Below are 24,692 nucleotides of genomic sequence, written 5' to 3'. Positions count from 1 at the left end.
GCTGGGGGGTCAGCGTCCTGTGGCTGGAAGGGGAGGATGGCGTCAGTTGTGGACTGAATTGTGCCCACCCCCAAAATCATAGGTAGGAGCCCCGACTCCCCAGCACCTCAGAATTAGCTGTATTTGGAGACAGGGTCTTGAAAGAGGTAATAAAGCTAAAATTATGTCTGCCGTAGGATGACCCTAATCCCCTCTGACCGCTGTCCTGAAGAGGAAATCAGGACACAGACATGCAACGGGACAAGCATGTGAGGACACAGGGAGAAGGCTGCACCCACACGGCCAGGAAAGGCCTCAGGAGGGACCAGCCCTGCCACCACCTGGACCTCCGGTGTCCAGCCTCCAGCACGAGGGGGAAATAAATGTGTGTTGTCCGAACGCCCCTGGTCTGTGGTGCTCGTCACAGTTGCCCAAGCTGTGCCCTAAGGTGCTGGACACCTGGGACACCGGAGGCTGTGAGGACCGAGGGACGGTCCTCACACCGCCAGCAGAGAAGTGACCAGAGACCCTCTACTCACAGCCAAGGCCAGGAAGGTGCCAGCACCAGGCCCTGGTCCTCACGTGGGCCCAGAAGGTCACCTGTCCTCAAGACCCCAGGAGAGACAGGGAACTGATGGCTCCAGCAGGGGTCAGGGGGTGGGGTACATCAAATCATCCCAAATAAATAGCCTCCCAGGAATCCTCACAGCTGCATGGGCCTTATTCTCTATCCAACACGCTGCTGTCACCTTCTTGAAATTCCTACTTTTGAACAAGAGACCTGTGTTTTCATTTTTCACAGAGCTCTGCAGATTCTATTGCTGTCCCCCCAGCATCCGGATCCTTGCCTCAGCCTCTCCGTTTGGGGAAACCAGCCACTGGCCCTTTCACGGGAGGAGACAGACCTCAGAGGATGGTAATGGGGTCATGGGGAAGGCCCTGAGGGCCGGAGGGTCTGGGAGCCCGGCCAGAGCCACAGCCCCCTGCCCTGGAGGCTCGGTCCTGGCTTCTTTCCACAAATACCAGCAGGCACCTCCTGCTACGCCCTCCACGCCTTCAAAGAGCCAAAGGTAAAGGTACACAGGAAAACAGATGATTTTAATAAAGTGCCACAGTGCCGCGCAGGGGTGGGCGGCGGGCGGGCCGGGTGCCCGGGGCGCGGCCCGGTTGGTGAGAGGCGCCTGTGGCCCCGGGCGCCCTGTCGGCAGACTGGGCCCCTGCCCCGGGCCGGAGGGGACACGCAGGAGGCACGTGGCCCCCGGGTTGGGAACAAACATGTTTATTGCAGGCAAGGCACGGCGGGTGCGGGCGGGCTCACCAGGCGAAGAGCGGCTTGCGGTCCTCCTTGGAGAGCTCACACAGGCAGGTGAGCAGCAGCAGCGCGTCGCCCAGGAACTTGGGGGGCACCACGTCGATGACCAGCTTGCGCAGCGCGGCCGGGCTGCTGTGCAGCGGGTCGGCGCGCAGGTCGGGCCGCTGCTTCAGGATGCCGTAGGTGTTGATGAGGAACTCGCTGAACACCGGGTGCACCTCACGGTTGTAACCCAGCCTCTCCAGGCGCGCGGTCAGCATCAGGTAGCGGTGTGTCAGCTCACGAAGCTTCTTCTCGTCCACCGACCCGTCCAGGGACTTGATGGACGTCTGGGGGGGGTGGGGGGGGGGGCACAGCGTGGGCGTGGGTGGGGGCGACGGGGGCCCCAGGGCAGGGAGGGGTCCTCACAGCAGGGAGGGGACTCCAGGACAGGGAGGGGACCCTGGGGCGGAGAGGCACACCTGCTTGATCTTCTCAGGGATGTTGGACACGGTGAAGCCATACAGCCTGGTCACTCCCGGGAAGACATAGGCCAGGATGCGCCGGTCCAGCTGGAAGGCGATCTCCCCGACGATGCGCCCGTCCTTCTCAGCGCTGGAGAAGCCCTGGATCTCTGTGAGCAGCGGGGGCAGTGAGCCAGGCTGGGGGCTCCAGGACACGGACGGTCAGGGGCCACCCGCCTTCCTCCTGCCCGTGCCCCAGGATCTACTCTGAGAAAAGGACCAACCTAAACGCAGCTGCTGTAAGTTTGGGGTGAAGCCACTGGGGCCTGGGCGGGGCTTCCCAAAGGGGCCCAAGCATGATGAAGGCGCATGGCCTGCTCCTCCCCACTGCTGCTTCCCCTGCCCTCCACTGTGAGGGCAAATACAAATGGAAAAGAAAACCTTGACTTTTGTGTCACCGAAAAGGAGAGAGACCTATTCTCTTTTCCCTCTTAGAGCAACCTGAGAAAGCCGTGATCCTGAGTCCTCTCTCTGTCCCTTTGAGCTGGACAGAAATGTCTTTAAGAGCTTGTTTTACAGCCCAGGACTATTTGTATTGCCCCTCCCCCAGGGGATTCTGGCCAGGCACCTGGGTCAAGAGTAAGCCCTACCAGAAGGCCCAGCCCTCTGACCAGGTGCGTCGGGAGAGGCTAGGTAGGCATGTCCCCTCATCTCCTGAGGGCGGGGTGCAGGTTGACTCAACAACACGTGTGTGACCCATGTGATTCAACACGTGTGTGCCCCGTGTGACTCAACAACACGTGTGCCCATGTGACTCAACACACGTGATCCATGTGACTCGGCAACACACTGACCCATGTGACTCGACAACACATGTGATCCATGTGACTCGACAACATGCGTGACCCATGTGACTCGACAACACGTGTAACTCATGTGACTCGACAACACATGTGATCCATGTGACTCGACAACAGGCGTGACCTATGTGACTCGACATGTGTGATCCATGTGACTCTACAACACGTGTGTGCCCCGTGTGACTCGACAACACGCGTGATCCATGTGACTCAACACACGTGATCCATGTGACTCGGCAACACACTGACCCATGTGACTCGACAACAGGCGTGACCTATGTGACTCGACATGTGTGATCCATGTGACTCGACAACACGTGTGTAACTCGTGACTCTACAACACGTGTGTGCCCCGTGTGACTCGACAACACGCGTGATCCATGTGACTCGGCAACACGCGTGACCTGTGTAACTCGACAACACGTGTGATCCATGTGACTCGACGACACGTGTGTAACTCATGTGACTCGACGACACACGTGTGCCCCATGTAACGGGTCCGGTCCGCCTGGCTGTCTTGGCAGCCTCTGCATCACAGGCTGGTTTAATGTTTACTTGATAATAAAACTCTTCCCTAAGTTTGTGGAGAGGATTGCTGGGTGGGCAGGAGGTCCTGTCTAACTGTCTTCCTGATGTTTCCAGGCCCAGCAGCCACCCTCCCCCCCAACACCTGCTTCCAAATCTGCCCTCCTACAGCAGCCTCTGTTCATTGAGCAGCAGACAGGCGGCCACGCCTTCAAAACCCTGTGCTCTCCGAAAAACACCCTGCCAGTCACTACCGTTGGATGAATCTGACATGGAGAGACCCAAAGTGAGGGGGCCTGCGTCAGAGTCAGGCAGAGCCTCTGCGCTGGGGACCCTCCACCTGACCGGGGCCCCCAGGCCCGTGCCGCTTCCACACTCTGCTCTTTCATCCCTATGAGAGACACTTAATAACAGAGCCATCTGTAGAGCTTTTCCTAGAGCCCCTGTGGCTTTTCCAAACCTGACCGCGATGCAGACCCTCCAGGGCATTGACCGGGTGCAGCCCACGAGGCCCACCCAGCAGGCTCCAACACTCAGGACACCCCACACCAGCCCAGGGGAGCCTCCCGTGTGGCCACCTGAGCCGTGAGCGCTGCGGAGCCCCAGGACCAGCCACACCTGTGACCCGTACAGTTGGCCCCCTCCTGTGACTGTGTCCACATAACCGCTAGTCCCAGAAAGCTGCCAGGTCACTCCCACCGCAGGAACACGGTAGCCCCTCCCAGCACATAACCGCCAGTCAGCACGGGCTTATCAGCTCCTTCCAGGACAGGCTGGACAGCCCGAGAGGACAGGCCGAGGGGGTAGGGGACAGTGCTTCCACTCCCTCAGCCGCACCTGCAGGCACTGAGCGGGGAGTCCATGACCGAGGCGCACGGGGCACAGTCCATGTGGCTCTGCAGGCGGGGGTGGGGAGAAGGAGGGGCCACAAGTGTGTGGATGCAGATGGCCCAGAGCCACATGTCCCCCAGCAGACCCCGCGAGGAAGGCCTCGGAGCTGTGGGGCCCTGGAGCCAAAGGATCACCGGATGGGGAAAGTCGGATATGAACGGAGACGGTGCAGGGCTCCAAGGGCGCAGGAGAAATGCTGGGGTGGAATGCCGGGGAAACGGAGCCACAGAGGGTGTCAGGAAGTGATCTGGTGTCACTCGAGCAGCTGGAGCGGCAAGAGGGGCAGTGGCTCCCCACACAGCTCTGGACCTCGGGAGGTGAGCGGGTGAGGGAGGTTCCTGGCAAGACGCCCCCTCCCAGGAGCACCACCTGATGGGGATTCGGAGCCCTCCGAGGCATCCTGGGGGGCGGCATCCGCTTTCTTTCCCCAGGAGCGTTTCCTGGTCCCTCTGGGACTTCATTCATCCTCACCATGATCCCAAAGGGGCCTCAGACCCCACTTACAGACAAAGGAACTGAGGCATATGGGGCACAATGCTTCCCCAATCATTTAAAAATGTTTTTTATTCAGATACAATTCACATCCTATAAAACTGAGTCTCTCAAAGTACGCAGTTCAGATGCTTTTCTATATTCACAGTTGTACAGCCATCACCGCAATCAAATTCCAAAATATTTTCATCACCAAAGCGATACCCTGTACCCACTGTCAGTCACACAGGGCTCTCCCCGCAGCCCCGCAGCTACCAAACTACTTCCTGTCCTTATGGATGTATCTATTCTGGACATTTCATGCAAGTGTAGCCACGCAGCAGGTGATCCTCGGGCTGGGCTGGCTTCCTCTCGGCTGTTTCTGAGGTGCCTCCACACTCCAGCAGGTGTCAGCACAGCATTCCTATCTGGGGCAGAACCAATCCCGTTGCGTGGATGGACCACATTCTGTTTATCCCTTCGTCCGTTGAGAGGCCTTTGCGCTCTCATGGACAACGTTGCTATCGACATTCATATAAAAATTTTTGTGTGGGGGCGCTCAGTCAGCCAAGTGTCTGACTTCAGCTCAGGTCATGATCTATCTCATCACTTGTGAGTTCGAGCCCCACATTGGGCTCTCTGCTGTCAGGCAGAGCCCACTTCAGTTCCTGTCTCCCTCTCTCTCTGCCCCTCCCCAGTTGGTGCTTTGTCTCTGTCTCAAAAATAAATAAAAACATCAAAAAAAATTTTTTTTAATTTTGTGTGGACAAATGTTTTCAGTTCTTTTAGATACATATACCCAGGAATGGAATCATTGGTAATTCTATGTGTAATTTTTGATGAAATGCCAAACTGCTTTCCACAGCGACAATGTACATGGGTTCCGATTGTCTCCACATCCTCTCCAACACTTGTGCCGGTCCCTCATTTTTTTATAGCCGTCCTAGTAGACGTGAAGTGGTTTCTCATTGTGGTCTCATCAGTATTTGGCTGATGACTGAGGATTTGGAGCACCTTTTCATGTGCTTATTTGTCATCTATACGTCTTCTTTGGGGAAATATTCATTGTGTTTTGCCCATTTTTAATTAGATTGTCTTTTTACTGTGGAGTTGTAGAGAGTTCTTATATATCCGGGATACTAGCCCCTTATCATCTGATTGACAAATATTTTCTCCCACTCTGTAGGCTCAGTTCACTTTCTTGAAATGTGTTCCTCTGAAATACAAAAGTTTTGGGGCGCCTGGGTGGCTCAGTTGGTTGAGCATTCAAATTCAGCTTAGGTCATGATCTCATGGTTCATGAGTTTGAGCCCCGTGTCGGGCTCTGTGCTAACAGCTCAGAGACTGCTTCAGATCCTCTGTCCCCCTCCCTCTCCCTCTGCTCCTCCCCTGCTCGTTCACTACCTCTCTCAAAAATAAATAAACATTAAAAAAAAAAAAAAAAAAAAAGATTCTCCCTCTGCCCCTCTCCCCTGTTCATGGACTTCCTCTCTTTCTAAAATAAAAAATCAATAAATACAAAAATTTTTACTTTTGATACAACCCAATACATATACTTTTCCTTTTGTTGCTAATGCTTTTGGTGTCACATCTGAAAATCTATTGCCAAATCCGAGGTCATGAGATTTTTCTCTGTGTTTTCTTCTAAGTGTTATATGGCTTTAGCTCTTTTAGATTTTTTTAGGTCTTTGATACATTTTGAGTTAATTTTCACATGTGGTGTGAGGTCCAGCTCATTCTTGTACATGTTTGTCCACTTGTCCCAACATCATTTGTTGCAAAGACAAGTCTCTCTCTGCTGACACAAGCCGTGGTGTCCATGTTGCACATTAAACCTGTAAATGCCTGGGCTTATTTCTGGAACCTCAATTCTACTTTGCTGATCTCTGTACATCTGTCTTCTGACCACCACACTGCCTGGATTCCCGTGGCTTTACAGTAAGTTTTGGAATTGCGAAGTGTAAGTCCTCCAATTTTGCTCTCCTTTCTCAAGATTGTGTTGCCTGTTCTGGGTCCCTTATATTTCCACCTGAATTTCAGGAGGAGTTTGTCAATTTATGCAGGGAAGCCAGCTGGGATTGTGATGGGAATCACGTTGAATCTGCAGGTCAACTTGGGGAGTGCTGCCATCGTAATGATGTAAAGCCTTCTGGTCCCCGAACATGAGATGTTTTTCCACTTATTCAGGCCTTCTTTACTTTATTGCCGCAGTGCACTGTAGTCTTTAGTGTTCTCCTTCCCTAATCACTTTGCGAGGCTGCATAAGTACCCAAGAGTTCGAGCTGAAAACCAGATTGACTGCACAGCAGTTTGTCAGGGCAGATGAGGGCCATGAAGCTCAGAGTGCAAATTTCCCCTTCTATATTCATACACTTCTCTAATCAGGAATCAGTCTCTCTTACCATCCTGTTCTGTCTTTAAAGCATAAATTGGATGGAAGAAGTGATATATACCTGAGATGTTCTAGCAATCATTTCTAGTCCAACCTTGGCCTTCCAAGATTCAGCCAAAATCTATTCTTCACAGAAAAAAGTCAACAATATTGATAAACCTGTAGCCAGACATATTAGGGGAAAAGAGAAAGAGGACAAAAATTACCACTATCAGAAATTAGAGATGGTCTCACCGCAGATCCTACAGATGTTAAAAGGATAATAATGGAATACTAGAAACAATTTTATGCTAATAAATTTGACAGCTTAGATGAAATGGACTAATTCCTTAAAAAACACAAAAGCTCACTATCGTGAGTGAATTGCCAAAGCTCCCTAAGAAGAAATAGATCATTTGAATAGCTGTATATCAACAAGGAAACTGAACTTGTGGCAGGGGAAATATTCCTACAAAGAAAATTAAAGACTTGGGTGGATTCAGTGGTGACTTTTACCAAACATCTAAGGAATAAATGATACCAATTCTACATAAACTCCTCTACATAATTAAAGAGAATGGAGTACTTTCCACCTCATTCACTGAAGTCAACATTAACCTGGTACCAAAACCAGAAAATGACATGAAAAGAAAACTATAGACCAATATCATAGATAGCAAAAATTCTCAACAAAATTTAGGAAATTAAATCCAACAATACAAAAAAGTATAATACGTCACGACCAAGTAAGGTTTATCTCAGGAATGCGAGGTTGGTTTACAATTCAAAAATCAATCAATGTAATTAACCATATTAGCTGAAACAGACTACAAATAAAAACCAAATGCTCATCTCAGTAGATGCAGAAAAAGCATTTCACAAAATCCAATATCCATTCATTATAAAAAAAAAACTAGGAATTAAAGGGAACTTCCTCAACCTGATAAAAGTCATCTACAAAGACCTGAGCTAACATCATACTTAACAATAACAGACTGAATGCTTCCTAAATTAGGAAAAGATAAAAAAGAAAAAGTCCACTGTCACCATTTCTTGCCAATGCAATAAGATAAGAAAAACAAAAGGAATACAAACTAGAAATGAAAAAATAAATTTGTCTTTATTTGCTAATGACACAATCATATATCCTAAGGAATCTACAAAAAGCTACTAGAACAGTGGTGCCTGGGTGACTCAGTCAGTTAGCGTCCAACTTTGGCACAGGTCATGATCTGCTGGCTTGTGAGTTCAGGCTCCGCATCAAGCTCTGCACTGGCAGTGTGGAGCCTGCTTGGGATTTTCTCTCTCTCTCTCTCTCTCTCTCTCTCTCTCTCTCTCCCTCTCTCTTTCTCTCTCTCTGCCCCTCCCAAATTTGTAAGCTCTGTCTCTCTCAAAATAAATAAACTTAAAGAAATCTACTAGAACAAATGAGTTCAGGGGGCTCCTGGATGGCTCAATAGATTAAGCCTCTGACTTCAACTCAGGTCATGATCTCACATTTCATGATTCATGCCCAGTATTGGGCTCTGCACTGACAGCACAGATTCTCTGTCTGCCTCCCTCTTCTCCCTGCTCCCTGACACTCTGCCTCAAAAATAATAAATAAAAACATTTAAAAAAATAAGTGAGTTCAGTAAGGTTGCAAGATACAACATTTTTATTTTTCAGGGTTCTCTAGAGAAATAGAAACAGAACCAACAGGGTGTGTGTGTGTGTGTGTGTGTGTGTGTGTGTGTGTGTGTGTGTGTAGGAAATTGGCCCACATGATTATGGAGACTAACAAGTCTCAAGATCTGCAAGGTGAGTTAGCAAGCTAGAGATCCAGGGAGACTGAAAATGTTGTTATAGCCTGCCTTTAAAGGTCTGAGAACCAAGAGAACCAATAGTGTGGTTTCAGTCCAGAGCACTGCAGGCTTGAAACTCAAGAACATGTTTCAGTTCAAAGCATGTTTCAGGTCCAAAGGCAACCAGGCAGGAGGAATTTTCTCTTCCTTGGGGTAGGATCAAACTTTTTGTCCTATTCAGGCCTTGAAGTGATGGGATGAAGCCCACCTACACTGAGAGGGCAATGTGCTTACTCAGTCTATTAAATGTTCAACTCATCCAGAAACACTCTCACAGAAACACCCAGAATGTTTGACCAATTATCTGGGTAGTTCTTTTCATGGCCCAGTCAAGTCGACAAATAAAATTAAGGATCACAGGAGTAAATACACAAAAATCAACTGTGTTACTATATACTAGAAATGAGCAATCAGAAATTGATAATGATAAAGGCAATACTATTTCCTATAGTATCAAAAATGTGAAAATACTAAGAATTAATTTATCAAAATGTGCAAGATCTATACATAGAAGACTATAAACACTGTTGAAAGAAATGTTTAAAGAACTACATAAATGGAGAGACACACAGCATTTACAGACCCAAAGGTTCAATATTGTTATTATTAATAAATTGTTAATTTCCCTGAAAACTGACCTAATCAATCTGTAGATCCAGAGCAATCCCAATCAAACTCCTTGCAAGCTTTTTTGCAAAGTTGGACAAGTTGATTCTAAAACTCATGTAGAAATGCAAAGGACCTACAATAGCCAGGGCAACTTTGAAAATGGAGAACAAGACATTATATGAATGACGATCTTACTTTAAAGCTACAGTAATCGGGGCACCTGGGTGGCTCAGTCGGTTAAGCGGCCGACTTCGGCTCAGGTCATGATCTTGCGGTCCATGAGTTCAAGCCCCACGTCGGGCTCTGTGCTGACAGCTCAGAGCCTGGAGCCTGTTTCAGATTCTGTGTCTCCCTCTCTCTGACCCTCCCCCATTCATGCTCTGTCTCTCTCTGTCTCAAAAATAAATAAACGTTAAAAAAAAAAATTTAAAGCTACAGTAATCAAGACCATATGTACTGGAATCAACACAAATAACACAGCATGACGGGGGGACGGTGTCCAGAGATAAACTTATACATATATGAACAGTTGATTTTTGACAAAAGGGTCAAGGCAATTCAATGAAGAAAAAATAATTTTTCTAAACACTGGTGTTGGAAGAAGCCAACAAATGCAAATCTCATACCATGCACAAAAATTGACTTGAAATTGAAACCTATTGGCTTTAGGTTGTAAAACCTAAAGCCATAAAAATTCTAGAAGAACACATAGGAAACAATCTTTGTGACCATGAGTTTGACAAAGATTTCTTAAATAGGACACAAAAAACATGAACTGTATAAAACAAAAAAAAAATCAATAAACTGGACTTTATCAAATTAAACAGTTTTGCTCTTTAAAGAACACTTATGCAACTGGAAAGGCCAGAGAGTGGGAGACAACATTTGCAAGACATACACCCAGAAAAGGATTTGTATCCAGAATATATGTAGAACTCTGACAACTCGATCATAAGATAAGCAAGTCCATTTTTTTTAATAGGCAAAAAATGTCCACAGAAGCAGCCCCAGACCCTGGCCTCCCAGCCACACTCTCCTCCCTCTGCAGGAAAATGGAGAAGCTGTGCCCAGCTGGTCACCCAGACTACTGCACCCTGGTGCCCGCCCCTGCCTGGGCCATACCGTTAAGGTAGTAGCTCCTTCTCGTCCTGTCCCCAGACGGCAGGCTGCTCTCTGAGAAGCACACTTTCTTGGGCCGGACCATCTCCCTGGGCTCCAGCAGGGTCTTGTCTGCCAGCGGGTCCTGCAAGGGGTTCAGGAGCGGGGACAGCTTCCTGTCAGTGCCTCGGGGTGCACGCAGCTCTGGGGGGCTGAGGAAAGCCTTGAAGGGCACGTGGGAGGAGGTGGCACAGCCAGGGGAGGCGTCATCCTCACTGGAGATGGGGGCATGTGAGCACAGCAGGTCCTCCAGGGAGGACGTCTGCAGCTGGGAGGGTGCATCAGGGACGCCACTGAACCTTCCAAAGTCTGCACCTGGGACGGGGAGGGAGGGCAGGTCAGGCTGTGTTCCTGAGACATCCCTAAGGAGGGAGAGAATACAGAACAACATCCACATACCCAGCCTCAATCTGTGACACCCCACCCCGTGTTTCAGAGCCCTCCTCCTCCCTCTAGAGAATATGACACTGTGGGTGCCCAGCCCACCTGAGGAAACCACCAGCCTCAAGTTTATGGGCATGGCAAGCACACGTGCCCCCGTGCGCTTCCCACCCACCTGGGAACCCACACACAATACAGAGGGATTTGCTTATGCTTTTAAATGTACATAAATGGTATCATCCTATACATGTTTTATCCTGCAAAATACCTTTTTGCTGCAGCATTATCTTTTTTTGGGAATTCATCCATATTGAATCATTGGGTAGCTTACCTGATACATTTAAGCATTTCTTGGCACACATGGGCATGCATGCATGCACGCATGTGAGCGTGCACGAGAGCGTGCACACACACACACACACACACACACACACACACACACACAGCAATTTTCATATCCACTGCCCTGTTGATAAGCATGGGGACGATTCCTGTTTTCCTTGAAAAAGCAAAGCTATAATCAGCATTCCTTAATGTGCCTCCTTGCTCACAGTGGGCAAGGTGTGTGCTGTTTATACTGTCTACACTGGGCTCAGGTGTGTGCTGTTTAACCTCCTCTGTATTCTACATCAGTGGTCCCCGGGCAGAAAACAACACATGGCTTTTCCCTAATCCCCAGTGATAGTGAACATCATTTCATGTGCTCATCGGCCCCTCAGGTTTCCTTTCTGTGAATTTTCTTTGCCTTTTCTCTGCTTGTTTTTTTTGGGGGAGGGGTAGTCTTTAAAATTATTTGTAGCAGCTTTTTTTGTCTCCTGCATACTAATTCCTTGTTGATGAAAAGTGTTGTGTCTTCCCGTGGGCGCCTTGCTTAGGTCTGAATCTCTTTTATACTGACTCTCATGCAGAAGTTTTAAATTATAATGTAGTCAACTTTAACTTATCGATTCTTTTTGATTTATAAAATCCTTTCTTACCCTCATGTTATAATCTTGTTCTCCTGGCAATAAGGCAAATATATACTTGAGAAATAGTGTGTTTTAAGAGCTATCATGAAAAATTATACCCTAAAAGGTGCCTCCTCAGGAACCAACTGATCTATCTCCAGCAATGATTTCTCAGAAAAAAATGTTCAAAAAAAGACATCCATTAGGATGTGTCTTGCCTCCTGTTGCCCATGTGGCCAGGAGAAAATTGCATTTCCTCAGAAGTAAAAGCATTCTCCCAAGTAACGATCACATCGAGGAAGAAATAATAATAAAAAACAATGATTATTGAGAAATAATGAAAATCAGAACATTATATATTAAGACATCAGTACGTTTAAAACTGTATTTGGACTGAAATTAGTAATTTAAATGCTTCAATTACTTTTTAAAAATCATCTCGGGGCGCCTGGGTGGCTCAGTCGGTTAAGCCTCCGACTTCGGCTCAGGTCATGATCTCACGGTCCATGAGTTCGAGCCCCGCGTCGGGCTCTGTGCTGACAGCTCAGAGCCTGGAGCCTGTTTCAGATTCTGTGTCTCCCTCTCTCTCTCTGACCCTCCCCCGTTCATGCTCTGTCTCTCTCTGCCTCAAAAATAAATAAACGTTAAAAAATTAAAAAATAAATAAATAAATAAATAAATAAATAAAAATCATCTCGAAATTAAACATTCAAATCAAGATATGAAGAGGAGCTCTTAAGAAAACAATGAACACGACCGCGAAATACACCGCAGACAGTTCTGTGAAAGTCTACAAGACCACGAAACTGTGGAAAACTACCTTAGGGAAACAGAAAACATGAAGAAATAAAATTGGAAATGAGAAAAGCAACATAAGAAAGACCAGGAAGAGGTCTGAGTTACAAGCAACCATTATACACAACTGCATCGTCACTAAGATTTCAGTAACAGGAGAACTCTTGCGGGAAATTATTTTTATTTTTTTTTTAATTTTTTTTTGACCTTTTTATTTATTTTTGAGACAGAGAGAGACAGAGCATGAACAGGGGAGGAGCAGAGAGAGAGGGAGACACAGAATTTGAAACAGGCTCCAGGCTCTGAGCTGTCAGCACAGAGCCCAACGCGGGACTCGAACTCATGGACCGTGAGATCATGACCTGAGCCGAAGTCGGACGCTTAACCAACCAAGCCACCCAGGCACCCCGGGAAATTATTTTTAAATGACTCAGTAAGAAGTAGAAAAACTAAATGGACCAGTAAGCAAAGAAGAAAAATCTAGAAGTTATAAAACAATTATGCTCTGAGGGCTGCAGGCCTGGGGGCCTAGTGGTAAATTCTTTCAGGCTCCAAATGATTCTTAATCCCTATATTACATAAATAAGGTTGGAACACTGAAAAAAATTAAAAGATGCTTCTTGATTGAGATTATAACTGGTCACAAGTCTGGTATCAAATCCCCAAACAGAAATCCCACAGAAAGAAGACCAAAGCCCAGATCCAGGTAGGAACAGAGTCCCCAGATCCTGAGCAAAGACCCATCCTAGCGAACACCAGGACAGACAACAGGAGCCCGGGCCTCCCGATGGAGCAGGCCAAGGGCAGGAGCTGAGGGCACCCTACCAAGGCCAAACAAGGTCATGGAAACTGAACAAAACAAGCTGTTTCTCAATTTTTCTTGTTCTTTAAAAAGAAGGACTAGAAGGGTCCTCCCAGCACCTAGCCTGCATGCCCCTCCACCCCCAGGCCCAACTGCCACCAGAGCCAGGGTTCTGGGAATACCAAGGGCAAAGACAAAGGCAAAATTAACAAGTACACACACTGTCGATCTCATTTAAATCATTTGCACACAGTGCGGTTGTAGACTCAGAAAACAGACCAAACTAACAAGCGTAGCACACAGGGCACACAGGCAGCTGAGGAAGAGGCTGGTGTGCGAGCCTAGCCACTGTGCGTGGTCCTGTGGGTCAGGAGGGCACTGGAAGGGTGCAGAGGACACAGCAGCATCTATTTCAACAGCACAGGGCCTTTGACCCAAGGATTTCCCGGCCGTTACCCCAATGGCAGGTGGCAGGGGGCTGGAGGGCACCGCCTGGCCTGGCGCCGGGCTGCTATTGTGGGGAACCCCTGCCCTCCACCCCGAGAGTCGCTCCAGCGCTGGAGTGCAGGCCCTGGATCTAGAAAAGAGGACCTCCAGGTGACAAAAGTAAGGTGGATGGAGGGGGCAAAGTATAGAACAGTTCAACCGTGTTTAAGGGAACCCAGAAGACCCCCTGATGTGCACATGAATATCCACCACAAATTTCAGACAGAAACCCAAGAAAATGTTGACAGTGGCTTCCTTTGGGAGCAGGGCCAGGAGCACGAGCTTGGCCTTGTATGTTACATCCTCCTGGGGTATTTATAAGTTTGCCAGGAGCTCCTGTTGTTGAATGAAGAAAACAGGTTTTTAAAGCACACCCTGCGTTGAAGGCAGACGTTAAGGGCCCATGGGAAACATGAGCCATTGCTGGTGGCAGTTCCCTTCTCTTCACAAATGTCTGCTGCTGTGTTAAGAGTCGTTCCAAACTCCAGTCCCCAAAGAAGGTTAAGGGTTGTAGCCAGGCCGAAGGCAGCGTCCCAGAGCCCCGGGCATGGGGGTGGCCCCTCCCTGAGGATGGTCAGCCATGCTGACGTTGGCCCACGCCCTGCAGCAAGGGCTCCAGGCCTCCGTGTGGAAGGCTTGGTGGTGTTGGGCTGGCCCAGGGGACTGGAGCTCCTGCTAAGACTGGTGTCTGGCAAAAGTCTGGGATTGCTAGGGGTGACCCACAGGCAGGGGTGCTGGTTGTGGTCCCAGAGACTCTGCCCTGACCTAGGCCCTGACCAGGGTCTCTCCAGGAGCAGCCCGACCCTTGTGAGTCCGAAGGTGAGAGAGGGAGGGCCCCAGCATTCCTGCCAGTACTGACACAGGGGTGGCTCTGAGCCCTCAGAGGTGGCCCCAGCCTGACCCAGTTCTCAGGACAAAGGACAATGAAGTCACACTGGGTTTGATTCTTGGCAGTAATCACAGCAGCTATGAGGCTTGGTGACAAGTGCCTTTTGCAGCCACTGCACAATGCATCCCTGGTGGCCCAAGAAGGCAGCACTGACCCTCTGTGGGATGTCACACAGGTGACAAGTCCTGGGAGGTCAGTCCCTCTTCAGCAAGTTTCTGGTGACAAGTATGTGCCTTGGCCTCTGGTGGGAATTCAGAACTGGTGGGGATAGGGTTTTCTCCAGCTGCCCCTTGGGGCGTCATTGTCCTCTTTCTGCCATCCTCCACCCCCACCCTCTGCTTGTCCAAGCTCCCTCTTCAAGGTCCTCCTTGAGGCTGAAGGACCCCAAGGACATGTTTGCCCAAGGAGCTTTGCATCCATGAGCTCTGTGCAGGGGGCTGGTGAGTAGCAGCTAGTGAGGTGGGGGGCTAACCCCCACCCCATTTTCTAGATGAGGCTTCGTGGCCCAGAGGGCCTTACCTGAGGACACACAGGAGAATGGGGAACTGGGTCTTGGTTTACTCAGACCTGAGGGATGGGAAGGGGCCCGAGACCACCGGCATCACCGAACCAGGCCCCTGCCGGGGCACAGCGGCCTCACCACGGCTCCTGGACCCCAGCAGCCAGCTGGGCCCTGCTGTCCTGCCTGTAGCCTCACCTGCGCTCCCGGGGGAGCTGTCCTCCGGGTAGGCGGGTGCCTTGGGGAAGAGCAGGTCCCGGCTCCCAAGGCCCAAGCGCTCCTGGCAGCTCTCGCTGAGCAGACGCTTCAGCATCTGGTTCTCCTTCATGAGGCGCACCTGCTTCTTCAGGTCTGCATTCTCACTCATGAGCCTGTTCATCAGCTCACTCCCCTCGGCCATGGCCACGTCTTTAGGTGCTCACGTATGGGCCTGCGGCCCCATGGAGGTGGAAATCCGGTGCCGTAGACGCTCCAGAAACAGCCCTGGAGTTCCACCACTGCCTGGCCTTCCGCAGCCTTGTGATGTCGCCCTTAAAGAGCCAGTGCCACCCCGGCCGTCGCCCGTCCCACCCGCCGCACCCACAGACCTCCCCTGGGCCGGTGCCCACAGAGCAACACCTCCCACCAAGAGTGAGTGCCGAGAACACAGGGAACGGACAGGAGGAATGAGGACGGGTCTCGAGGGGAGGGCAGCCAGCTCAAGAGAGGAATGTTCCGGCACCTTCTAGCAACAGCCAGAGCACTGGGCTGAGGGGAGCATCGGGCCATCCACACCGTGTGGCATGTGCAGACCTCAGGGGGATTCTGCCTTTACTCCGCCTGACTCATGGTGTCTCTGCCCATGAGTGGCTCCCCATTCTGGGGGGTAAGCGGGACCCCCCAGAACCGAGGCCGGTGTCTGGTGTGCAGACGCGTATTAGGGTGTGCACCTGGGACACACACTTTAAGAAAAAGGGGCAGTGGGGCAGAGGGAGGGGAGCTTGGGTGCCCCCAACAGCCCACAAGCCCCGTGGACTCCAGGAGGGCTCTGATCTGAAGGGGCTGGCAGTTGGAGGCAGCCTGCTGACCACACTTCCCTCGTAAGAAGGGCTGGACTGTGAGCCCTGAGCCACCGGAACACTGACTGTTACTGGACCTAACTGAAGACTCCCCCCGACCGGGCACAAGGGCTGTCCGGACCAATCACACACAGACCTGTGCTTGTGGAGTCCTGCCAGGGTGCAGATTTCGGTCCTCGGGTAGTGGGACCACCACAAAGCCACCCCAACACCCGCTCTTCCAATTAACTACTGAGGGCAATAAATGCACTCAGCACTGTTTCCTGGCTCTGGAGTTCTTGGTCGTGCTTCTTGGCAGCCGTTGAGGCACCAGAGAGGTCAGTCATGTCCTGATCCTCTTGGGAAGGGATAGAGTCCAAACAAGGAACCAGCATATCCTCCATCCTTCAGCCCCAACACCCAGGGTTCCCCATGCCACATCAAGGGCACTCAGGGTACAGGTAGAACAAAGCCATTATTTTCCCCAGACTGCCAAGTTAGCATAAGGTTCCTTCAAGGAGAGAAAGCCTTGAGTCGGGTTTTGTGGAAAAGATTTTTTTTTTCTTCTTTAATTTTTTTAAATGCTTATTTATTTTTGAGAGAAAGAGAGCGTGAGTAGCAGAAGGGCAGAGAGAGAGAGAGGGAGACGCAGAATCCAAAGCAGGCTCCAGGCTCTGAACTGTCAGCACAGAGTGTGATGCAGGGCTCAAACTCACAAACCATGAGATCATGAGCCAAAGCCGGATGCTTAACCCAGGCACCCCTGGGGAAGAGGATTTCTAAGTCCCAAACGTACCTCATGCAACCTGAAACAGGCCCAGTGTCTGGACCCACAGCCTCTCACATCAGACAAGGACAGCGGGGACATGGGTAGTGCCCACTAAGCAAGGGTGTGCAGGAGCTCCCAGGAAGGAGGATGGATGTCTCCCCTCGAAACCCCTAAGAGCAAGGCCCTGGGACATGAAAGCATCCCCCCTTACACCATGGCATTTAAAATGCCATTTCTTATGACCCCTAGAAAACCCTATGGAAATCATATCCCCTCCAGCCACAGGACCATCACCCTCTGCCAAGTTTCTGATCATGATGCATCGTTCTTTTATCACTGGGTTCAACTTGCTAGTAGTCTGTTAAATATTTTCTGTATTTGTGTGGGGAAATTGATCTGTATTTCCTTTTCCAGTAATGTCTTGGTCTGGTTTTCTATCAAGGTCACACCCTCTCAAAGGAGTCGCAAAATGTTCTCTCCTCCTCTAATGTCTGGGTATTTGTGTTAGATTGTTATTTCTGTCTTAAATGATTGACAAAATTCACCAGGAAGCCATCTGAGACTAGAGCTTTCTTCTAGGAAAGTTTTAAATTTCAAATTAATTTCTAAAATAGATACAGGGTGATTTAAATTTCCCACTTCTTCTCAGGAACACCTATATAATAACTGTGTCTTTCAGGGGATTTTTCCGTGCCTGCGCTGTGGAACACTGGCACTGAGCACCCCACGACATTCCCTTATTGTACTCTGTGGTCTCATGCCTCTGAGGACAGACCGCATGGCCACAGCAGAAAACCTAATGTGAACGTGGAGCCAGCAGCGCCAGCAGGTGTGTGCAGGACATGAGGATCAGCAAGCCAGGCAGCGCGAGCAGTGGGATGCAGAGAGGCAGCAGCACGGTGAGCTGGAGCTGACCACGCCAGGTCAGTAGGCCTGGGGGTAACCAGGCTGGACACTGCCTGGTGTCTGCGGGACCTGTGGCAATGCACCTTTTTAATGCCTGCTGTAGGTGTCCTTTCTTTCTGGATCAGACCAGAGGCTTGTTAAGTTTCTCCGAGCATCAACTTCACTGATCTCCTCTGTTATGTTTCCTACAGCATTTGACTTGTGCTCTTTTATCTGGTATTTCCTTCCTTCTACTTACTCTGGTTTTAAGATTTTTTTTAAATTTTTTTAATGTTTATTTTTGAGAGAGAGAGAGAGACAGAGTGTGTCAGGGAGGGGCAGAGAGAGAGAGAGAGAGAGAGCGAGGGAGAGAGAGAGCATGAGCAGGGGAGGGGAAGAGAGAGAGGGAAACACAGAATCTTGAAGCATGCTCCAGGCTCTGAGCTGTCAAGACAGAGTCTGACGCAGGGCTCAAACCCATGAACTGTGAGATCATGACCTGAGCCAAAGTCGGACGCTTAACCGACTGAGCCACCCAGGTGCCCCTGGTTTTAAAATTCTTAAGGTGGACATTTAAATCACAGATTTGAAACCTTATATAGTGTTAATATTTCAGCCTGTAACCATTTCTATGACCACTGCTTTAGATACATCCCACAAATTTTGATGTCATTTTTTTCACTTAGCTTGAAATATTTTATTTCCCTTGTACTTTCATTTATTGATCATTGGTTATTTAGAAGTATATTGCTTAATTTCCAGATATTTGGGATTTTCTCTTTTTTTCCCCCATCACAAATTATGCAGTCAAGTTTCCTACATTTGGGGAAATCGCAGGGGTCAGCACATTCGGAGTGCAATGGTAGCTCCCCTGCCAAGTATTCTTTTTGTCACTGATTTTTAATTTCATTCCATTACAGTTGGAGAATACACTGTATGGCTTCAATCCTTTCAAATTTCCTCACCCTGCATGTGGTATTAGTGAATGATGGTTCATAAGCTCTTGAAAAAGAATGTTAGGTGAAGTGTTCCATAAATGTCCATCACTTCAAGTTGGCTCAAGATTTTGTCTACTCAAGATTGTTCCTGCTGAGACAATGTTGAAATCTCCCACTTTATCGAATTCCCTCTCCCTCTGCCCATTTTTGTTTTTCATATTCTGAAGCTCTGTTATTAGGGCATAATGCATTACTGTTATTAAATGACTCTTTGCTTCTAGTACCATTCCTTTTCCTGAAACCTACCTTATATTAATATAGTACTTTTCCTTATGATTGTTTTTTCATATAGTTTTCTAAACTAGTCCTTTTATCCTGTATTTTTGCATTTAAAATTTCTCACGGACAACACACGAGTCATGCTTTTTCATTCAATGTGACAGTTTCTGCTTTTAACTAGAGCACTTGGCCCTTCAATTAGTAAAATTACTTAAATGGTTGGGGAGCCTGAGTGGCTCAGTCGGTTAAGCGTCTGACTTCGGCTCAGGTCATGATCTCACAGTTTGTGAGTTCAAGCCCCACGTCGGGCTCTGGGCTGACAGCTCGGAGCCTGGAGCCCGCTCCAGATTCTGTGTCTCCCTCTGTCTGCCCCTCGGCCGCTTGCACTCTGTCTCTTGCATTGTCTCAAAAATAAATAAAAACATTAAAAAAATTTTTTTTTTTTAAATTACTTAAATGGTTGGTGCGGCAGTTTTCTAGGGCTACATAACAGCAGACTGGGTGGCTTTAACAACAGAAATTTATTTTCTTACAGTTCTGAAAGCACAAAACCTGAGAATCAGGTGTGGGCAGAGTTCTGTCCTCACGTGGTCGTTCTTGTGTGTCCCCTCATCTCTTCTTAGGACACCAGTCCTATCAGATCAGAGCCACCTTGTGACTTCATTTAACCTTATTATCTTCTGAAAGGCCCCATATCCAAATTTAGGTCCTTTTCTTCCAAATGAATGTTGGGAGACACAATCCAGTCCACAAGAGTTAGGTTTATCACATTTTCTATCGTCCTGTCTGTTCTTTCTTCCTGTCTCCTTTGGGATTATTTTGTCCCCTTTATCAGTTTTCTAGCTATACCCCCTTTCTTTTTTTTAGTGGTTTACTCTGGGTTTACAATAGGTTCCTTTTACTTACAACAATCTGTGTCCTGGTAAATACTGTCACTTGGGGACGCAGCACTTGACACACAAGGGGAGCCCTCTCGGCAGCATCTGCTGTTGTCCTCCAGCACATTTCTTGTCCGTGTTCACATTCTTGTTTTTGCCTTGAAAAGTTAATTCTATTTTAAAGAGGTTTTGTTTGTATGCTTGTTTTTAACAAAGGGGAAAAAGCCTTCTACACGTAACATTTCTGGGCCTCATTCTTTGGTGCAGATCAGTTTCCACCTGGTTATCACTATCCTTGGGCCCAAACAACGTTTCTTGTAGGGCAAGGCTGCTGGAGTATTCCTTCAGTTTTGGTTTGTCTGGAAAGGGTCTACTTTGCCTTCACTTTCGTTTTCTGTGAATAGAGAATTTTAAGCTGACCAGTTTTTCCCTTTTAATACTTTATAAAGATGTCATGCAGCACTGCCTTCTGGTTTGCATTTTACCTGATGAGAAGTCAGCTGTCCTTCCCTTTGTTCACCTGTATATAACGTGTCTGTTTTTGATTGCTTTTAAGCCTTTATTCATCACTGGTTTTCATCAACTCATGATGTGCTCTGGAGGAGGTTTTGGTTTTGGCATGTTTCATCTGTGTGATTGTTCTGTGTCTGCTGAGCATCACAGATCTATGGGTTTATATATTCCATATCTGGAAAAATTTCAGCCATGATTACTCAGATGTTTTTCTGCCTCCCTCCCACCCCATTCTGTGAGACTCCAATCATATGCATGTTGGACCACAAGATCATCCAACAGGTCACTGGCTTTTTTTTTTTTTTTTTTTTTTTAAGTATTCTGGCCACCATGGGCTGTTTCAGTGCTCACCTGTTCCTGGATGGTCCAAGAATAGTCCCCACTTCTCTACCCCCTCCCAAGAACCAGAGAGAGCATCAAAGACACAGGGTCTCCAGCCCACTGCGTCTCATTCCCACAAAAGGCCTGGTTGTGGGGAAGGTATCTGAGGCCACCTGAAGCCATGCAAACTAGCTGTTCTCCACTTGTCTCAAGCATGGGTTTCAGACACTCCCTGGGCCATCACTGTCCCCAGAGGAAGGTTGGAAATCACCCACCAGTAGTCATCATGGAGAAACTAATGGGTGAATCACTTTCACTGAAGAAAACAGGTAACCTTAAGTTATCCATATCACCCTTATATCCTCCTGAGTGATGACAGGGAGTCTTTGAGACAGCACCCAAAATCCCAGGTGAAAACGCCAGGCACGAAGTTCACACCACAGAGTGGCCCGGTGCTCTCCAGAGCAGCATCCTCAGCCTCCTTCCATTGCCACCTATGTGGGTGACTATGGTGGGATCCCACCGCGAGCAGATGCCCTAGCTGTGACCCATCCATCCACAACCGGTGAGACCAGCATCTCCCCAACTACTGGGGCTGTTGTGTGTAAGCTCCAGCCACCTCCTAGAAAGCTAAGCACCAAAACTGAGGTCATAAGAACAAACCAATCTGACCCCGACCCATGCCTCATGTCCTATCGACTTTCCTCTGTTTCTACCCTCAATTCCTTTTTAAACAAAGTGAATCGTGAATAAAAATTTATATTGCAGATGGAGACAAAGATAAATCAAGCTGACCAATTAACCTATAATTAGCATAACTGCTGAGGTAAGAAAAGGATAAAGAAGCAACAGTAAATAGCATTACTTTTTATAACATTTTATTGCCTAAATAAAATTTAAATATATGTAGCATATTGATTAGGTTCAGTAAGGAAAAGTATTTTCTTAGAGTTGAATTTCCACTGTGAGTTAAGGATCTATAGTTAGAGAATTCCTCAAAGGAAAGGTTTAAAGTTTACATCTGGTGAATGCAGAAAATCTCATATGGCTCCAGCAAAAACTTCCCAGTAAATACTCAGAATCTGCTCCCAATAACCAAAAATAATTTGAATTCAAGCATCTTTGATGATTTGCCCAGGAAAGAGAGCCTGATTCTTTTTTAATCTCAAGTACAACTGACACGCAAGGTTGTGTTAGTTTCAGGTGCACCACACTGATTCAACTGTGTACATGCTCAGTACCCCCAAAGTAAGTGCAGTCACCACCCAATGTGACTGCCGTATCATCAGCTATATGCTTCATGCTGTACTTTCTATCATTTGACTTACATATTTTATAACTGGAAGTTTGTGTTCTTATGCCCCTTCTCCTATTTCACTCATCCCCCATCCTCTCCCCTCTGGCAAGCACCAGTTTGTTCTATATTCATGAGTCCATTCTGTCTATTTCTGTTCTGTTTTGTTGAGAACTTGATTTTTAATTAGGCTGAAGCACATAATTTCCATTCAAAACAACATGCACCTGCTCATCTTTAAGCAGTTACTCTTATCCCCTGAAACTGATGAGGTGGTGGCCCAGTGTCCAACATGGTATCCAAGTGAGTCTCTGAAAACCCCAGATCTGTGACTCTTCCCAAGATGAGACAAAACACAAGTGTGACATGCTTCTAAGGGAATTACATGTCAATTTATTAAGGTAGCTGCCCACAGAAGTGACAACATTTGCAGTATAAAAGTAGATTTTCATTTCTTAGGTTTCATTAACCCTATGATCTGGCCATGGCTGGGAGCCTACCAGGGGCAGCAGCCACTTCCAGGAGCAGACTGTGGTCAATCACCACCTATGTTGCTATTACCCCAGCTGGGGAGAACAGGGGCCACGAAAAGAAGTGCAAGAGCAAACCCGATGATTTCAAAGGGATCCCAACAGTTCCTTCAGCCAAAATAAACCCGAGTTTAAAAATGTCTGAGGAGAAGTGCTGATGTCAACAGGTATCCACTGAACACCCACTACGTGCCACACAGTGTGGCAGCCAGTAGAGCCGACGGGGCCATCTACGTGTACACAAAACCCAGCCCTGCAGGGCTCATAGCAGAAGCACCACCCTGGGGCAAGAGAAGTTAGTGAAGGAACAGCTCAAGCCCAAAGCAGGCAAGCCCCAAGCAGAGTCAGGGATGGCACTCAAGGCCAAGAGAGCTGCAGGGTCAAGGCCATATGGTACAAAGTCTCAGCAATGGCCCTGTAGGGATCTGGGCAGAGAATGGCAGGAGCAGAGGAACACTCAGACATCTGGCTGTCTGAGGGAGGACGGTCTGCCAAGGGAGCACAGTCAGGGGCGGCTACCAATCCAGGAGGTAGCACAGAAGAACAGGCAGAGAGGCACTAGGGTGGCCAACCAGAGCAGGGCCCTAGGGGCAACACCAGGCCTGGATTTTATTCTCATCAAAGCCCTTGGTGACTCCTCACAGCCACACTCCTAGGGAAGCCCTGAGCACATGACCCACTTGTCCTCATAGGTCAAAGGCAAATCCAGAGCCCAGGTTTTTCCATCCTGGGCCCCAAATCCATGCACACCAAACCAGACATAGAGCCAGAAGGGAATTGAAAGGTTTAGCTCCTAAGAGGCACCACCCTGGAATTCCAGCCCTCACTTCCTCTCAGAGCACAAACCAGGACACGAGCATTGGCGGCGGCCAAGAAGGCACCCTACAGCATCAGGCCCGTCCAGCCAGCAGCGCTGACTTCTCCGCTGTGCCTGGCACACGTGGTGCCCCATGGTGGTAACCACTAAACCACTCACGAGCACTTGTCCCTCGTCACACTTAGTCTCCTGCCTGAGCCTGTCAGCACGAGACACTGCAGGCTACAAACTCGGGAGAGAGGGATACTGGCGCCCACAACTGGTGACCACAATGCAGCGTGGGTGAGCCTAGGGTGTAGGGCACGGCCAGCAGCCACATCTGACTCCCCTCCGCACAGCCACAGACACTCGGTGAGTCTGGTCCCTGTCCCTTGCCGAGCCCGGGGCCGCCACGGTGAACAGATCACGTCCCTCAGCCCCACAGACAGAAGAAACAGGAAGAGCCAGCCTAGCAGCAAGCCCAGTCGGGCTGGCTCCTGGGCGGCACCGGGCAGGAAGAGGTGAGGCCGCACTCCCCTCTCCCAAGAACTGAAGTACTGGTGGAGAAAGCCCTCCCAGCCCCAAAGCGAGGCCGCACACCCTGGCTAGGTGCTGCAGAACACACTGTGCCAGGGTCATGGCTCATCTTGTTCCTTTCCTCACCTGAGCTCCACGAGCTCTTCTAAGAACTAAACCTACCCTGAAAATCAAGTGCCTAAAGCCACCGGCCCCACCCCTGCCCCAGGCCTGGTCCCACCCCGGGGAAGGGGTTTGTGAGGGGCACTGGACCCCTGGGCAGGGGATCCTGCAGCTCACCGGGATGATGCCCCCTTCCTGCCCCGCCCTCCCAGATGACGGTGCCCACCACCCACCTGCCTGCCAGGCACCCTCAAGGGCGGCCAGCAAGGGCACTCTCAGGGTACAGGTGGGAGAAGCGGCCAAGGGCCCAGATGGGGAAGATGTTCCTGTAGCTGGTGTAGTTGATGACACACGACTTGTTGAAGACGCCAGGGATGTTCTCCTGAAAGAACACAGAGAAATAAACACAAAGGCTCTAGCAGGTGGCTAAGGGGCTCCCTGAACAGAGACCCTAGCCAGAGAGCTGTCAGGCTCCCAGAGGTGGGGGGGTTTCCGAGGGAACCTCTGCAGGCCATCCCCCTGCTACCACCCTAGCTCTGGACCCCTCGCCC

At 49.1% G+C, this 24,692-nt stretch overlaps 2 protein-coding genes and 1 long non-coding RNA gene across 7 annotated transcripts in view; 1 reads left to right on the top strand and 2 right to left on the bottom strand.

The window, feature by feature from the left end:
* Positions 1 to 1,056: 1,056 nt before the first annotated feature.
* Positions 1,057 to 15,697, bottom strand: SPATC1L (spermatogenesis and centriole associated 1 like). Of its 2 annotated transcripts, XM_053902935.1 has the most exons (5): positions 15,461 to 15,697; positions 10,639 to 10,778; positions 10,428 to 10,548; positions 1,753 to 1,904; positions 1,057 to 1,620 (listed from the first exon to the last, which is right to left on the bottom strand). In XM_053902935.1, exons 1-5 carry the CDS (start codon positions 15,660 to 15,662, stop codon positions 1,294 to 1,296), a joined length of 942 nt encoding a protein of 313 aa, XP_053758910.1. In that variant the 5' UTR covers positions 15,663 to 15,697; the 3' UTR covers positions 1,057 to 1,293. The 2 variants fall into 2 exon arrangements, with proteins under 2 accessions (XP_053758910.1, XP_053758909.1); XM_053902934.1 differs by having other exon boundaries at positions 10,428 to 10,778.
* Positions 10,668 to 24,692, bottom strand: part of LSS (lanosterol synthase) — a 43,274-nt gene continuing 29,249 nt past the window's right edge. For 2 of the 4 annotated variants that reach the window (XM_019434688.2, XM_053902933.1), the window contains one exon: positions 21,744 to 24,523. In XM_019434688.2, the coding sequence (XP_019290233.2) occupies positions 24,392 to 24,523 (132 nt within the window). In that variant the 3' untranslated portion in view covers positions 21,744 to 24,391. Of the gene's footprint in view, positions 10,779 to 19,672; positions 20,737 to 21,743; positions 24,524 to 24,692 lie in introns of those variants that run through there. The other 2 variants (XM_019434691.2, XM_019434690.2) reach the window with 2 other exon arrangements.
* Positions 14,860 to 19,171, top strand: LOC109258105 (uncharacterized). Its single transcript, XR_002076191.2, has 4 exons — positions 14,860 to 14,955; positions 15,677 to 15,892; positions 17,748 to 17,991; positions 18,874 to 19,171. It is a non-coding gene; the product is annotated as an uncharacterized LOC109258105 (long non-coding RNA).

This window comes from Panthera pardus, unplaced genomic scaffold (assembly GCF_024362965.1).
Source record: "Panthera pardus isolate Hobbes unplaced genomic scaffold, ASM2436296v1 HiC_scaffold_16, whole genome shotgun sequence".
NCBI lineage: Eukaryota > Metazoa > Chordata > Mammalia > Carnivora > Felidae > Panthera > Panthera pardus.
This window is presented reverse-complemented; position numbering and strand designations above follow the sequence as displayed.

Excerpts from the sequence above, each read along its gene's own strand:
- SPATC1L (XM_053902934.1), bottom strand. The coding sequence starts at position 15,662 with ATGGCCGAGGGGAGTGAGCTGATGAACAGGCTCATGAGTGAGAATGCA. Across the intron at positions 1,905-10,427 it reads AAGGAGCTACTACCTTAACG|AGATCCAGGGCTTCTCCAGC; the intron begins GTATGGCCCAGG and ends CGCTGCTCACAG. Across the intron at positions 1,621-1,752 it reads TCCCTGAGAAGATCAAGCAG|ACGTCCATCAAGTCCCTGGA; the intron begins GTGTGCCTCTCC and ends CACCCCCCCCAG.